This window comes from Uloborus diversus, chromosome 7, assembly GCF_026930045.1.
Source record: "Uloborus diversus isolate 005 chromosome 7, Udiv.v.3.1, whole genome shotgun sequence".
Lineage (NCBI taxonomy): Eukaryota > Metazoa > Arthropoda > Arachnida > Araneae > Uloboridae > Uloborus > Uloborus diversus.
The window spans coordinates 4,043,531-4,060,198 of NC_072737.1; the positions used below are offsets into that span (position 1 = coordinate 4,043,531).

General features: G+C 37.5%; 1 protein-coding gene across 1 annotated transcript in view; it reads left to right on the forward strand.

Annotated features, from left to right (window-relative positions):
• Window positions 1-16,668, forward strand: part of LOC129226182 (ras-specific guanine nucleotide-releasing factor 2-like) — a 144,388-nt gene that overhangs the window by 94,006 nt on the left and 33,714 nt on the right. Inside the window, exons 14-16 of the mRNA XM_054860782.1 lie at window positions 9,343-9,514; window positions 13,355-13,567; window positions 15,520-15,851. Of these exons, the coding sequence (XP_054716757.1) occupies window positions 9,343-9,514; window positions 13,355-13,567; window positions 15,520-15,851 (717 nt within the window). The remainder of the gene's footprint in view (window positions 1-9,342; window positions 9,515-13,354; window positions 13,568-15,519; window positions 15,852-16,668) is intronic.

Sequence of the window (16,668 nt, forward strand, 5' to 3'; positions counted from 1 at the left end):
ATTGAATGTATTTAAATTTTTTATTTCATGTTTCTCTATTCATTTTTGCATCATTCAACTGCAGGATTTGAATTGTTTAGTAGCAAAACCGGCGCAATCCATTGTTCAATATCTAGGACTAATCAATCCAGGACAGAAGCACTAGATTTCGTCCATTTCACTTGATCTACCGATTTTCATTTAAAATCTTTCGACTTTCGTAGATTTCAGAAAAAAATCCCTTTGTTTAGGGAATTTCCGAAAATAAAATCCCTATTTCACTTGCTCTATTTTTGCTAAGATAGTCCCTCACTTCATCTGCAGTCCAGTTCTCATTTCCCCCCTAAATAAAATTAAATTGGATATTTAACTATTAATTTATTTTTTATTCTTTAGTTTCATGTATCATTTAATTGTTCTGTCTGTAAACAATATTGCATTTGATTGCACTTTCAGCGACAGTGAGAAAATTTCAATTTTTCCTAAACAAAAACAAATAATCATCACACACTCTCAGATCTACTGAACCACTTCTTTCATATCTACTGGATTTATCCCCTTAGAATGTTGACTGGTATGGAAAAACACGAATTGAGCTGGTTTTGAAATGAAACAGGTTTTTGGGGGTAATTTTCCGCCCGATCGAGAGGGATTTCTTCCAAATCGCATTGGGAGGAAGTATCTGTAATCTATGTAACGAGCATTGGCGTGTCAACCCTAAATAACTTTTCCCCCTTCTGGTTGTCATGGTAACGGCACTGTAGAACTTTTTCCCCACGTTGCTGCAGAAGCAACGTGGGGAATGAGTTCCACTGTGCCGTGACCATGACCACCAGAAAGGGAAAAGGATCGAGAATGGGAAAGTTGTTTCTGTCCTTGACACACCGATTCTCGTTACATAAACAATAGTACAGACAAAGAAGTATTAAATTAGGAAAAGAAACCTTTTGAAAGTTGATGGATTGCGCTAGTTTTGTTACAAAGTTATAATACTGATTTATTACTTAATTATTCTTTTGATTTTCAGTTCTGACTCTTTTATTCTAGAAGTTTTTAATTAATTGATACAAATCATGCTGATGATTTATATCGATCCCCATCGATCATATACGAGGAGTGTTTTTAAAATAAGTTCCGTTTTGATATAAAAAAAGAACGAGTACAGATAGAGCAAAGAAATTTATTGCACAAAAATCTACCATCCTTACGCTATTTTTTGACATTGCTCCCGTGATTTTCCAAGCATTTGTCATAGCGAGGTACAGGTTTTTGTATACCTATTCGTAGAAAATTGCCGCTTGTGTAGTCAGCCATGGGATAACATGTTCTCTGAGCTCATTATTGCTGTTGTGCCACAGATCACCTAGGAAAGACTTTAGATGCCGAAACAAATGAAAGATGCTGCGAGCGAGGTGAGGGCAGACCAGAGGATGTTCAAAAACGCTCCAGCCAAAGCCCTGTTAGAGTCCTCATGGTTGACTAAACTGGCGGTAACTTTTTACGAATAGGTATAAAAAAACCTGTACCACGCTATGACAAATGCTTGGAAAATCACGGGAGCAATGTCGAAAAATAGCGTAAGGGTGGTAGATTTTTGTGCACTAAATTACTTAGCTCTATCTGTACTCGTTCTTTTTTTATATAAAAACGGAACTTACTTTAAAAACACGCCTCGTATTAACAGTATAGTCGCTATTCAGGAGAGTAAATACAAGGTGATTCAAAAAGAATGATGGGGTTTCAAACGTGTATTTTCCTAAGAGCAAAAGTAGTGTTAATTTTTTTTTCTTCTTGTTTTCTTTTTTTTTTTTTTTTTGAAAATTTAAATCATTTTAAAGATGTTCTATTATCCCTATTCTTGACCTCTGAACGATATCACATCTATCCGATTTTCCAGTTTGTCCTATTTTCTAGTTTTTGACAAAATGTCCTTTACGAACCCCCACAAAAAAAACCACACGTGGTGTTAGATCTGGTGACCTGTGAGTTGGTGTCAGACATAAAATGCTAAATCACCTCTCTCTTGACCACCACTTTGACTGAATAAGTAATGCAGAACATGTGGGACACTTGCGTTGACACGCCGCAAAGACATCTAGCGGTAGCCAATTGAGACTTAATAATTTGCTCTTTCATTCAACAACAGAGAGCAGTGGGTCTAATATTCTTATGTAGCCTTATGAAACCCCACTCTTCTTTATGAATCACCCAGTAATGAATAATTTGGAAATATCTTGAAATGACTAAGAACTCATTTTTACAGTGGAAAAAATCGCTATTGTTCGCTTACTACTCCTTCTTGCGTTTATTTATTTATTTAATTATTTATTTTGAGCAATCACGGTTGCTTATTGCTTTCATTTGACTGTTTTTGGCGTGCTATCATTTTATTTTCCCCCCGCCACCCTCCGCACCATCACCGTCGACCGGCTCCTCACGATGCTGCTCCTCTAGCGAAGGCCGTCTCCAGGTTGCGCTCATGTCCTACACACACGCGCATACATACACAACTACACACACACGTACACATACACACAACTACCCACACATTCATGCCTGCACACAGACACAAACACATATGCCTACACACACATACACATACCCCCCCCCCACTCACACATTCATACACACAACTACCCACACACTTATGCCAGCAAACAGACACAAACACACATGGCTACACATACACATACCCCCTACACACAAACACACATATCCCACAAACACACACGCCTACATACACACTCGTGATTGCGAAAAACATAATTTGAATTCAAGATGTCAAAATTCAAATTATTATTTTTTTTATGTTTATTCATTTTTGTTGACCACTTCAGAGGTGTTTGATTTGCCAGTCGTCTCGAAAGATAAAAGGCAAATAGAAAGATAATTGTAATATTTCCCCCTTGCAGGGGAATGTGAGACAAAATTTAATGAAAAATATTTTAGTCCGTTTGCAGAACTACCAAAAATGGTCAATATTTTTTACCAAAGATCAGACAATTGTTTCGCCAAAAGGCCAAGAAATATGATAATACAAGCTATTTTCAAAATAGGATACTCATATCGTTTATTTGATAATAATATTTTTGCTGTCATAAAATAATATTAAAATTTCAGAGATGACCATCTGATATTTAGTACAGCATTTATTCACCTTTTACTAGGATTCTTCTTTTGATTCTAGTTGTTTAGTGTAAATTGCCAAGTGCATGGGTGGCAAAAATAAAGTTCCTATAACTTATTTTTGCATTCATTTACTGAATAATTTACGCATTTATCAATTCATTTATTCACGACACTCACTCATTTAATTGTTAACTTATTTTCATATTCATTATTTATTTGGAAAATTCATTCATTTATTCTCTCAATTGATTTATTTATTCATACACTTACAGTTTCACTTATTTATTCGTGTATTCATTCATTGATTCGTTCGAAGAACAATATTTTAATAATCAGGTAGAAAATTGTTTTTCAAAAGTAAAGTCTCTGTGACTTATTTATACATTCATTTACTAAACAATTTACGCATTTATTCATTCATTCATTCACGACACTCATTCATTTATTTGTTAACTAATTTTCGTATTCATTATTCATTTGAAAATTTACTCAACTCATTTATTTATTTATTTATTCATGCAGTCACCGTTTCATTTATTTATTCGTGCATTTCATTGATTCGTTTGACGAACGGTATTTTAGTAATCAGGTAGAAAATTGTTGGTCAAAAATCAAGTTTCTGTGATTTATTTATGCATTCATTTTCTAAATAATTTACGCATTTATTAATTCATTCATTCACGACACTCATTCATTTATTTGTTAACTAATTTTCATATTCATTATTCATTTGAAAATTGACTCAAATCATTTATTTATTTATTCATGCAGTCACCGCTTCATTTATTTATTCGTGTATTCATTCATTGATTCGTTTGACGAACAGTATTTTAGTAATCAGGTAGAAAATTGTTGAGCAAAAATCAAGTTTCTGTGACTTATTTATGCATTCATTTACTAAATAATTTACACATTTATCAATTCATTCATTCACGACACTCATTCATTCATTTGTTAACTTATTTTCATATTCATTATTCATTTGAAAATGTACTCAACTCATTTATTTATTTATTCATACAGTCACCGTTTCATTTATTTATTCGTGTATTCATTCATTAATTCGTTTGAAGAACAATATTTTAGCAATCAGGTAGAATATATTTCATTAGGAAAATATTTTACTTATTACATTACCCTCTTTCTGTGACAAAGTAATAATTTTCTGTTTTTATTTGAAGATACACATTTATCTGCCGAAAATAAATAATAACGTTTCAATACAAGTTATTTTATTAAACAAATTTTCCTCTATTTCATGCGCAGTATTAAGCACTGTAAGTTTCAAAATAAATTTACAAATTGTTCATTTTGAAAAACGAAAAAAATCTTTTATTTTCCACTTGGCATCGCATTCCTATTTGAAATCCCCCCCCCCCTCCCTTTAAAAAATAAAAGTCCCCGGGGTTCCATTTTAGCACCACAGGTATTACGGAAAAGCGAAAATAGCACAAGAATAATAGCTGCAAAAACTCGGGGCCCTCTCCTAAACTGTAAGGAAATTTAGTGCTTTAAGGACAGTTTCATGCTAACTTCACATTGCTGTCCGAATGCATTTTTTTTTTTTAATTTTTAATTTGAATGCTCCTTTTTTTATAAATCGGGTTCGGAGCTCTTCTACTGCGCATATCTTTCTCGGTCGAAATTTTTGCTCATCACTAGTGGCGCCATCTTACGCCTTAATAACAAATAAAAGAGGGAAAATTATAAAATAAGAAATAACAAAAGTCTTTTGTCGAATGTCTTTTCATCCGTACGCTCTTTTCTTTTGCCTTGAAAAAGGCATTCCTTTTAACGCCGAAACACGCGTCTGCAGTAATATGCAAGTTGTGCTTTTTGCTATTTCTTATTTTACTTTTTAGCACAAAGGTATTTATTTAACCTAGGGTGTAGTGTTATCTTAACGTTGTTTAAATTTTACTCTCGTATTGACGGTAGATTCACTGGAAAAGGAGCTGATGTGTGTGTGCATCACATGACTTCCTTTTACTCCAATTTAATGTCATTTTCTCAGTATTGGCAGTTTTTATTTGATTCAATAGTTTACTCTCTAAATATCACCAACAGTGGCCAAATAGAAACCAGATTTACATCAAATAAATAAATAAAATAAATTGCCAAATTTTTCGCCAAGTTGGCTACAAAACTTGGCGACCAAAGGATTGGCGATACATTGCCAAGTGTCCGCCAAATTATTACACCACTTGAGTTTACATCGAAATTAACAATGATGCCCCCCCCCCCCAAATAAAAGGGGCAAAAGCTTTTGGAGCAGCCGAATGCAACCAAAAAGGAAGGTGCACAACTAGACCCCACTTGGAGTCTGCGTACTAAATTTCAACTTTCTAGGACATTCCGTTCTTGAGTTATGCAACATACACACACACATACGCACATACATACGTACATACAGACGTCACGAGATAACTCGTTGTAATTAACGCGGGGATCGTCAAAAGGGATATTTCCTGGTGTCTGTACGTTCCTAGGCACGGATCCACGTGTGGTCGAGTTGAAAAAAAAAAACTCAACATTCATTTCGGGGTGAGCAAAATGGAAATGAAGGCCGATTTTCGGGTGAAATTGTTTTCGCGAATACAATACTTCCTTTTTTTTTTAAAAGGAAGTAAAAAGGCAACGATCAGAAGTTGTCATTCAAACATATTTTTTTCTTGCTGCAAGTAAAAGTATCTTTCAGTATTTCAATCAAACACAACGAAATACAATACTCCAAAACCGCTGAAACTTATAATAGTTCAATCCCATCGCATCTAAGAGATCTGCACGAAATTGGGGCGAGTGCCCCATCTTTTTGGAAAATTAACGACAAAGGGGCCATTCATTAATTATGGAAGGGTCCCAAGGGGGAAGGGGGGTTGGAAAAATCTCTACATATCCTTATTTGGGGGGGGGGGGGGTCATCCCCATTCTTACGTAATCTTTTCCAAGTCGATATTTTATATCAGAAATCGCGCGGTCAAGTGATTTGGCAGTGATCATACTTCATTTGCGTGTGGATGGTAAAACACTTTTGAGGGTGAACTGTTTTATTAGTGAAACACCGTTTGTACGTTTCTCTTTTATATGTTTTTATCAATTATACGTTTTTAAAAATTTATCCCTGTAGAGTCTAATACGCATTAACCTATACCTATTATATGTTTTTTCATTTGTACGCTTTTTTCATACACTCCCTTCAAAAACGTATACACGGTGCTTTATTTTTTTTACAAGGAATGAATAGTGCAAAATATTTAAAAAAAAATGAATCGCACTATGTATAGCATGTTTCATTTTTAACTAATATCGCATCATATAAAAACAAATGTCGAGAAAACATTCAGTCTAGATTCGAGGAAATATTTTTTTGCATAAAAAGTTTTAATTTAATAATAGTGAATTTAACAACGATTCCAGTGATGTAAGATTCGTTATTTTATTATTTTGAAAAACGAAATGGAATCTTACGTGATAATAGGGGGGGGGGGATGAAAAACCTGACGCCCCGTTACATGGGGGGAGAGGGGGCAAAAAATTGACAAAATCATCCTTGCGTAATTAATGAATGGCCCCAAATGATCTTGAATTATTACAGAGAGAATTAAACTTCAGACTTGATATCTGTCCCGAAAAAGAAAATTTCTGAAACAAAACTTGTCGAGTTTCCTTTTCCAGTAAAGTCAAAGTTGTTGCTGTATTGGTAATATGTTTGTTTTAATAAGCCTTCATACCCCAGAGGGAAATGTGACAAACCCTGTAGATTAGGGTGGTCCTTAAATATGAACTTTAGAAATCTTTATGTGGCACCCTCCCATTTTAGTTAATGCCCTAAAATGAGACTTCCTTAAAAATTAGAGACTATAAAATTAACGACAAATGATCGTGAATTGTTACAGAGAGAATTAAACTTCAGACTTGATATCTGTCCCGACACAAAAGATTCACATATGTAGAAAATTTCTGAAACAAAACTGGTAGAGTTCCCTTCTCCAGAAAAGTCAAAGTTGTTGCTGTACTGGTAATATGTTTGTTTTAATAAGCCTTCATACCCCAGAGGGAATTGTGACAAACCCTGTAGATTAGGGTGGTCCTTAAATATGATAATCTTTATGTGGCACCCTCCCATTTTGGTTTATGCCCTAAAATAAGGTTTGCATTAAAATTTCAGACTTATAAAATAGTTTTTAGGGTCGCTACAGAGCTTCAAAGTCGTAAAAATTCAACGTTTTCACCAAAATCTGATGCAATTTTACATTAAACTTATAAATACATAATGTGTGCCAATAAATATAGGAAGGTTAGATTTTCCCTTTTAACCCTAGAGAAATCGCGCTTCGGTCGATTCCCCGCCCGTTGTCAGTGCTCTATCCCACCACCCCTTATTCTAATAATGGGGCCCATCTGTGTTGCTGAAGGTCAGACTCTCCCCAGCTCACACACTTAATTCTGAGAATTTTCTTCGGTATTTCAAGGTTGCATAGCTTTTGGAAATATATGTTGGTCATTTAGACCAATAGCGCGCCATCCTAGTCAGGTGTCATTTTCTCCCTGGCACTTCCTTTCTTCTGCTTTCGTCTCACGGATCGCTACGGCGGGGAAAAGACCGAAGCGCGAGCACTAGCGTAACAAAAGGAAACGCTGGGGATTAACTAAAAATACAGCTTTAATAGTTAGATGGAAATTTTTATGATCTCAAGCTCAGAGCGCAAAACTTCGAGAGCTATTTTCTTGAGTACAACACGTAAAAGCGTTGGGAGTGATCCATCCGAGTACGACATTAACAAATCCTCTAATTGGTGTATCAGAATGAAAAGCTGTTTCAAGTTGACTGTTCTAGATTTGAAAAATAATTTCACAGCTGGTGTTCCTTTGACTTGACTGAGACTAAAAAGGTTTGGAAGACATTGTGGATTAGGTATTGGAGATACCAAACACTTGATAAGTTTCGGTGAAACTATTTATCGACTGCCAACCATTGTATCAGGAAAATATAAAAATCTTTTTAAAAAAAAGAACAATAACACTTTTTTCATTGAATAAATAAAAACTGCCGGGTGCCCTATTAAAAATGTACATTTTTTTTAAAAAAAAACCTCATCTAAGGACCACCCTACTGTATATTTGTAAATATATATGCATGTATAATTGTTGTTGCATTTCTGTAGAATTCTCTACGCATGTGTATGTATACGTGTGTACATGGTTATGTGTAATTAGTGTTAACAGCTTTTCATAAAAGTTTCTCTGAACCCTCTCTAGTGCAGTATTTTATTTTCCGATTTTCTTCCTGATAAAGCTTTTTTATTATGAGCAGTGTGACGTTTTATAAATTGAAGTGTGATAACCAGACTTGTTAAACCGTTACCTCCTTGACGTTAAATGCCTATCGATTTGACGATTTTAGAATGGGGCAAAAAGTTTCTGTGACGGAATTCTGAGTCGCATGACGCTCACGAAAGGTCAGTTTTTTTTTTTTTTTTCCGCTTTTTTTTTTTTCACTTTTCACACGAGGGATCCTGTACCTATTATTTGTGATTTAACCAGTGTGGTTAAACCACCAATAATTGTGGTTAACCGGGGCCCTGAAGGCAGTTTTGGTTCTTTAAAATCAAACCAGAATTCGAGCAATCCCTGGTCCAGTACCCCCAGAGACATCGTTTCACTTGGAGGACTTTGTGATCACGAGCATATTTAACATCCCTCAGTCACTAATAGTAAAGACGGTGGATCTTCGACCGTCTAGGATCGAACCCCGGACCCTCCGGTCACAAGTCCGATCAGGCCACCACTGCCAGCGAATGGTCACTGGAAAATATCCACCAACATATTGCACGTCAATCTGAGGCAACCTCACAAAGTGACTTTGCAGTGAAATTTTCACATCGTCACAAAGCGACCAGTCACAAGTTGGTTGTTGCAGTGACGACGTCACGGAGATATTGGTCAGAAGTGGATTGCTGCAGTTTCGTCGCAGTGATGCGTGTCACACGACAGCGGATGTGACACGTTTCACTTCATTTGAGACTGCACGTGGCACCCCGTTCAATGCTAGTGTAGTATATAATAGGTATTTGAACTGTTATGATTCATCACCATAGAAACGCTATATCGTCACGTGGCTCAGCCGCTCGGTCCACTTGACTTCCACTTTTTGAGCGCAGGCATTTAGCGTCTCGGAGGTGTCGTTTGTGGTGTGTTGCATCCTCCTAATGCCCCGCTCCCTCCTTGTTGCAGTCGAGGAGGAGCAGATGCGCGAGCAGGCGATGCGCCGGATGCGGGACCACCTGCCCAAGTCGCCGAGCCCGGAGCCCCTGCCCGTGCCACCTCCACCCACCCCGGAGCCCGCCACCGTGCCGGAGGAACCCCCCTTCATCCCCATCACGCAGCCGTCGCCAGAGCTCAAGAGGTGAGTTTCATCTGCTTTCAGGTTTACACGAACAGTTTTATAATGAAATAACAGATTTAAAAAAAAAAAAATACCAAGCACTTTTCATAGTGCGGGACAAAATAACTTTTCTGGATCAGAAAGGACAATATTTAAGTATTCCTGTAATTTTCAATTCTTCTAAGAAAATGACTCCACAAACGAGGAAAAGTGCGGCTCAAGTCAGGTAGAATATTTTCTAACTTTCTGTCAGAAATTTGAGTGCTGAAACATTCATAATTTTCTGGGAAAGTTTGGTTTGAAATGACTTGAGCCGCATTTTTTATCGTTTGTTTGTGAAGTCATTTTCTTGGAAGAATTGAAAACTACAGGAATACTTAAACATTGTCTTTTCTGACTCAGAGGAGTTATTTTGTCCTTTTGAGCACATTATGAAAAGTGTAATATTTTTTTAAGAAAATCTGTTATTTTTATTCTTTTTAGTGTGAATGTATTTCAGAAGTAGAATATGTTACCATTACGAAATTTCACCCCTTTTTTCATATAAATGCTTCATACTAAAAGAGAGAAAAAAACTCTACTTTATACGTGTCTAAAACTTTAAGCATTTGGCACTGAAAATTAATATTTTTTCCCCTGCAGGATTTTTTGTAAGCTAATTTAATTAGAACCACTTAAATATTAAGTTTCCGAAACTAATTCATATTTCTTAACATAAAAGTTACTCGTAATAAAGATCCTAACTTGTGTCTTTTCTTAGCCCCGTTTCCGATTATTGGCACAGATGAGGATAAAAATATTAAGAATGCAATGGATAGTGGATAAATTTCATGCATGCTCCAGAGAAGCATTGATTCAAAATTTTTATTATGATTTACTATTAAATTGCTGTTGTAAGACAACAAAATTTTTAAGACTGGGTTTTATATTCAAATTTTAATGTGGAAATTGTATGAAATTTGCTGTTTTCCATCTTCACCGAAATTATAGTTTTATTTTGAGATTTTAATTTTTCAGCAGGCAAGTTGCACCTTAAGATTAAGCTATTCATTTACTGAAATCCCGAAGTCTCTAAGTGATCTAGTGGCTGAGACATAAGCAAAAGCAAGCCTCAGATATTTAAGTGACATTCAGGCCAAGTGTAATAAAAGTGGTTAAAAAGTTACCGATCGAAAGAGCATATCGAGCTAATTCCAAAGCTGTACAAAATGAATGTGGCTCAATAGTTGACTTCTTTAATTTTCCTGAAACTTTCGGGATATGTTAGTAGTGTTGTAGTAAGAAAAAGTAAAGCTTCTTTTCGCTCAAATCTGACTGGTTGGTCCTCGTGTAGAAGTTAAAGTTTAAAGTTATGAATAAATAGCACTAAAAAATGATAGTTTTCCTTCAAAAGCAATGAGTGAACCGCGCCATTTTTAAAATACAAATACTACTTGGTACTACGTACATGCTAGTATACAGTCGTCCCTCGCTATTTCGCTTTTCAACTTTCGCGGCTTCACTAGATCGCGGTTTTTTCGTTTTTTTTATTTTTTCAAATATTGTAATTAGCCTTTTTTATGCACTCGTATAAACTTTTTCCTACAAAAAAATAACAAAGTATGTCTTTCAAGTAAGGCAAGCTCTTCTAAGGGGCTGTAGTTCTGCTAGTTGAGGGAGTGGAGGTATTAAATCGCCGAAGAAAGTGCAGCAAATCATTATTCCATTTTAACCGTTAAACACTATAACTGGAAAGTATAAATCACTAGAAGATAAATAAGTCTGTGAATGGTGTTCAACAGTGTACTAGCTTTTTAAGCTGTATCCGCAATACCTTTAATGAGGATAAATGAGGAAGAACGGGGGAACATACGGTCACTAACTGGCAATTAATTCTTCATCGACCAAATTAAGCTATTTTGATAGATTAATAGTAGTGTGTAAGGAATGCATGTGTGTATGTAGTTTCATTTCCCAATAATATAACTACACTGTTAAAAAATTTCCGGAAAATTTACGGTAATTGTTACTGGCATCCATGTTGCCAGTAACTATTACCGTAAAAATCAAATGTTACTGTAAAATTTTACGGTATCCTCGGTAGGCCGCAGCAACCAATTGGCGCTGGGATTGCTTATTTCTCCGGTATAAATTACCGTAAAAATCAGCTATGCGTTAGTCCGTCATTTTACAGTAACAATTACCAGAAAATCTTCCTGAATTTTTAACAGTGTATGTGGTATCTATTACGTCTAATATGTCTTATTTTCTCATATTTTTTGTAATATAGTAAGTAATGCAAATGTAATGGTGGCTAAGGGTGCTGTTTCGTGTCTAGAGGGCTCAAACAATGTTAAAAACCTATTTTAATTGTCCTACGTAAGTTTATGCGCTCTAGTTAGAAAAATATTCGGTTTATAAATACAGAATCCTACTTTGCGGAAATTCAGTTATCGCGGTCAAGCGTTGAGCGAATTCACCGCGATAAACGAGGGTTGATTGTAAATAATTTGGTCTTTTACGCTCAAAGACGCGGGTTCAGTCCTACCTCCAGTCGGTGGATTTTTAAGATGCAGAAAATCGACAGTGTCCATGTTGTATAATAATGCGGCATGTAAAAGATCCCCGAGCATTCGTTTGGCTAAGAGTGTTCTTGGCAAAATCAAATTCCTTGTGCAATTTCGCATCAAGTAGAGCCCAGGTGCCCCCATCTGGTGGGGAAAATAGGCGTCGAAATTCACTCATGTCGTTGAGGGCAAAAGTCAGTTCAAATTTCTCTTTTCGTTACTTTTTTTTTGCCTTGCTTGTGTCAGGATATCTGCTAAAGCCGTGAGTGACCCCCGGAAATAAGTGTAGGATGAACTGCTCAGGATAGTATAGTACTCTGAAAAAACAACATGGGGAAGGAAATTAATGAAATTTAATTGTAAAGGAAATTAAAGAAAGGGAGGGGAGAGGCATAACAAATTTCTTCATGTAAAAAAGGGAGGCACGAGCATAAAAAATTCCTGAGCCACTCACTTGATTTGTCTCTAGTTCCACCTAATCGCTTTTCTTGGATTACTTTACATCCAAAAAATTCATTTTTTTACACTAAAAAAAGGATTCCGAAAAAACCCCGAAGCACCTGTCTGCAACGCATGGAAAAATTGTGCTTTATCCGACTTAAGGCTCTAATGTTACTTTGCTGAACAAAGGTCCGTTTTGTTTTGAGGAGTAAAGGTTATGCTAAGATTTAACATGAAAAGGGATTTAAGTTGGGTGGAGATTGAGGGGGTTAAAATAATTAAGAGTGGGTGTGGATTAAGGGAATTAATGGGGAATTAAAAGATTAGTGGGATTTAAAATAGGATTAAAGGTGGGATTAAGAGATTAAAGAAATTAAGGATTAATCCTTTATAATTATTTTTTATTAAGGATTAAAGCTTAACAAAGGCTATTCGTCTCGTTTTATTTGAAACCTTTGTGCCACAAATGTATTTATGTATTGGCGAAAGGATGCTGCCGTGTGCAGGTAAATGTTAGTATCTGCAAAAATGAATTTTCGAGATATTTGAAGAAATGTGTAATGGATTCAATTTTGACTATAGAAAAATCTTGGAATTCGACGTTTTTTTCGCGCCTTTTTTCCCAGTAGAAACCAAATAAGCGAGCTCGTACAATAAAGATAACGTACAGTAGATGACAAAAATGCAAAAAAAAAAGATGAAAAATTTGCAGTTACTGCTTTTAACTTGCACTCGGCAGTATGTATGTATGGTCTCTCTTTCCACATATATATATATATATATATATATATATATATATATATATATATATATACACACATACACAATATACACTGTTTGACTGGCCACTGTTTACTTGAGCTCATTGTTTCAGGTCCGAGAAAGCAGCTCTGGAGATGACGAGCTCTTTGCCGGACGATCCGGGAAAACTGTCCATCCCTGGAGCCACGAAGGTGGCGCCCTCTCGTTCCGCCGACACTCTTTCCAGCAACCCCTCCACGCCCACCAACCTGTCCACCACCGCCTCCACCGTCACCCTGGTGGGCAGCCTTGGAAGTTCGGATTCGCCCAAGCCTAGCCCGAGCAGGTAACTTTCCCATTTACAGTAGCACCATCATTAAGGGGTACTTCAGAATACGGGATATCTCTATTTAAGGGACACTTTTTCTGACCCATTCTACACTCCCGTTTGTGAAAATTTCAACACCATGAAGGAAGTATCATAGTTGAATGATAATTAATACACAGTTGAGTGGTAATGGTACAAATAAATGATTACATTTTCAAACCAAACAAACAATAAAAAGAGATAAAAATTAGTATTTTGTGTGGCCAAGCAAGTAGGATTTGACAGTCCTGGCGACATGTGGACTGGCATTATCCTGCTGGAAATCAGCCCCTGGCAATCCTTGCAGAAAAGGAATAGCTTGGGGCTGTAAAACTTCGTTTATGTATCTGGTACTGTTCAAATTACCCATAATTCGTAGCAATTGTGATCGTCAATTATATGCTATGGCACCCCAGACCATAACTCCGGGTGTTCATCTACTGTGGCGTTCGATACTGCACTCCGAAATGTGCCGTTCACCGGCATAGCGATTGACACGAATTCGGCCATCATGTTGCCACAAATTGAAGTGGGATTCGTCGGAAAAGACGACCTGATGCCAATCAGCTCGTCAGCTCCTATGCACATTGACCCATTGTAGCCGCAAGCGGCGATGGTTTTGCGTGAGAGGAATCCTGTATAAAGGAATCCCTGCACGCAGCCCACGCTGCAGCAGACGTGTCCGAATTGATGAAGCACGCAATGAAACACCTGTAGCTGTTGACCACTGTGCTGCCAATTGTCTAGAAGAAGCTGTCAGCGCCATACGAGCGAGGTGTCTGACATCGCGAGCTGACGTCACATTTCGGAGTCTACTCCCAGATTTCCGAGCTGTCCGACCCTCGTCCGTCCACTGCTTCCAAACACTCATGATTGTGCTGCTGTTACGCTGCACACGAACGGCTACTGCACAATAAGACAATCCAGCTTCATGAAGGCCGACGATTCTGCCCCGTTCAAACTCCAAAATGTGCTCAAATTTCGCTTTCTTTCGTCGAAGAGGCATAGTAAAGATTCAGTTAACGTTTACTCTAGCATAAACCACCAATAATCATACACGCCTCGCTACAGCCGTCTATTTATATTCGGTTCGATCCGCCGTTCTGAGAGCGCTGCTCAGCATATGCATGCGCTACCGGTCTGCAATTCCAATCATTTGCATATCATGCCCCACGTTACATTTTCTGAAATTTTCAGTTCACTCGCGTACGTTCTTCGTGGTGTTCCAATTTTCACAAACAGGAGTGTATAAAAATTTAAAGAGGCAATTTTGGGTTATACATTAAAACAGTAGAGCAGGGAGTCAGTGCTCCTCCTCGGAAAATTTTCAAAATTGAAGGCCTAAAAGTGCGGTTTTAAGTTATACTTGGTGACATTAGTTAAAATTTTCAAAAGTCAAAAGAGAAAAAAGTGCAATTTTTTAAATGGAATGAAAAAATTAAGTTACTAAACATAATGTCCACATGAATTAGCATTAGAAGATCAGGAACGAACATTTCGAGAGGAACCAGAGCCCAATGGATCCCCCTTCTTGGCTACGCCACTTGTGTGATCAACCTCTCCCCCCCCCCCACACCAAACTCTTCATTTTAGCGAGTGTTGCCAATCCCAATACGGTAATTCAGGTACACATCACGGTGGTTAAGACCGAAAAACCCACATAGAGGATATTTTCTTGCTGCGCTAGTACTCACCAATAATTTAGTTCCGAAAGCCACCACAAGGAAAGTAAAGAGTTTGCTTCCATGTTTTCCTTTTTACCGAATGGGCCACTCGATCTATGCTTCTGTACTTTGATAAATACACATTATTGTAATATCAATTACTGAATTTAATTCTCGTATGGTTGCATGAATTTCTGAAAATAACATTGTACTTTGGTGTTCATTTATTGCCCAGTTTAACGCACACGATCGTCGCTTTCTCAACAGGAAAACTGCTCCGCAGCAATTGCCCCTCACTGCACCAACGGAGCAGCTGATGGCGCCGATTGCTGTGCCAGACGAGACCCCGCCCCAGACTCCGCCCTCCGAGGACACGCCTGTCACGCCCCCAACCCCGCCCTTCGCCGGCGTGGAGCCGAGGATCTTGTCCGAGAAGCAGCAGCAAGAGCTTCAGCAGCAGGCTGCAGCGATCCTGCAGAGGCAGATGAAGCAGCAACCGCAGCAGCAGCAGCAACAACAGGCGGCAGGTGTCATGTCCGCGCCTATGCATCCTAGTCAATCTGTGCCAAACGTCATGAATTACCTGAAAGTCCGCGGAGGTAAGTATTTGACCGTTGTCGTTTCATTATTCTAAGAAGGTTCTTCTGCCTTTATATAGGAGTTTAATAAAACCTCATTTTTGGAGTATGTTGTTCAGTTTTGGTCGCCTTATCTGAGAAATCATTTCTGTATTGGAAAGGGTTCAAAGAAGGATAACTAGACTAGTAATAGGACTTTCAGATTTGGATTATGACACCAGTTTTAATAGTCTTAATATGTATAGCCTGGAACAAAGCAGAGTCAGAGGGGACATGATTCATTTTCAATTTGTCAAAATGAAAGATGTTAATGGATTAAATTTTTGCACGGAAAGCAGGACGAGGGGTCATTGTTTTAAGTTTTTTAAATCTCAGGCTAACCTGGAAATTAGAAAAACTACTATTTTAGTTGGATCGTGGACACTGGGAACAGGTTACCGAAAGAAGCAGTAATGAGCAAGGCGTGGATAGCTTTAAGAGGGCCATTGATCTTCATTAGGGACTTATAAACTGACTAGTACCAGTCTAGCTGGGCCCAGAGCCTGTTGCTGATCGTTACATCTGTATTATCGGCAATTTTGAGGTGAATGTGTATAAATCAGAACACTTACTGAATGAACAAGACTGCGACCAAAAGCTAAGTCACTGTGTCATTCTCTAGTTCAAAAGCATTAAGCACACCAGTGCACATAGTAGAGGCAAGTCTTAAAAGAGCATCATTGAAGAAAATCATAGTTTTACCAAACATAGGGCATCCACAAAAGAATGCAAGGGTTTTGAAAAATCATACCGAATAAACGATAGTAGTTAGGTTTGGTCAGTTAATTGTGAAGAAACC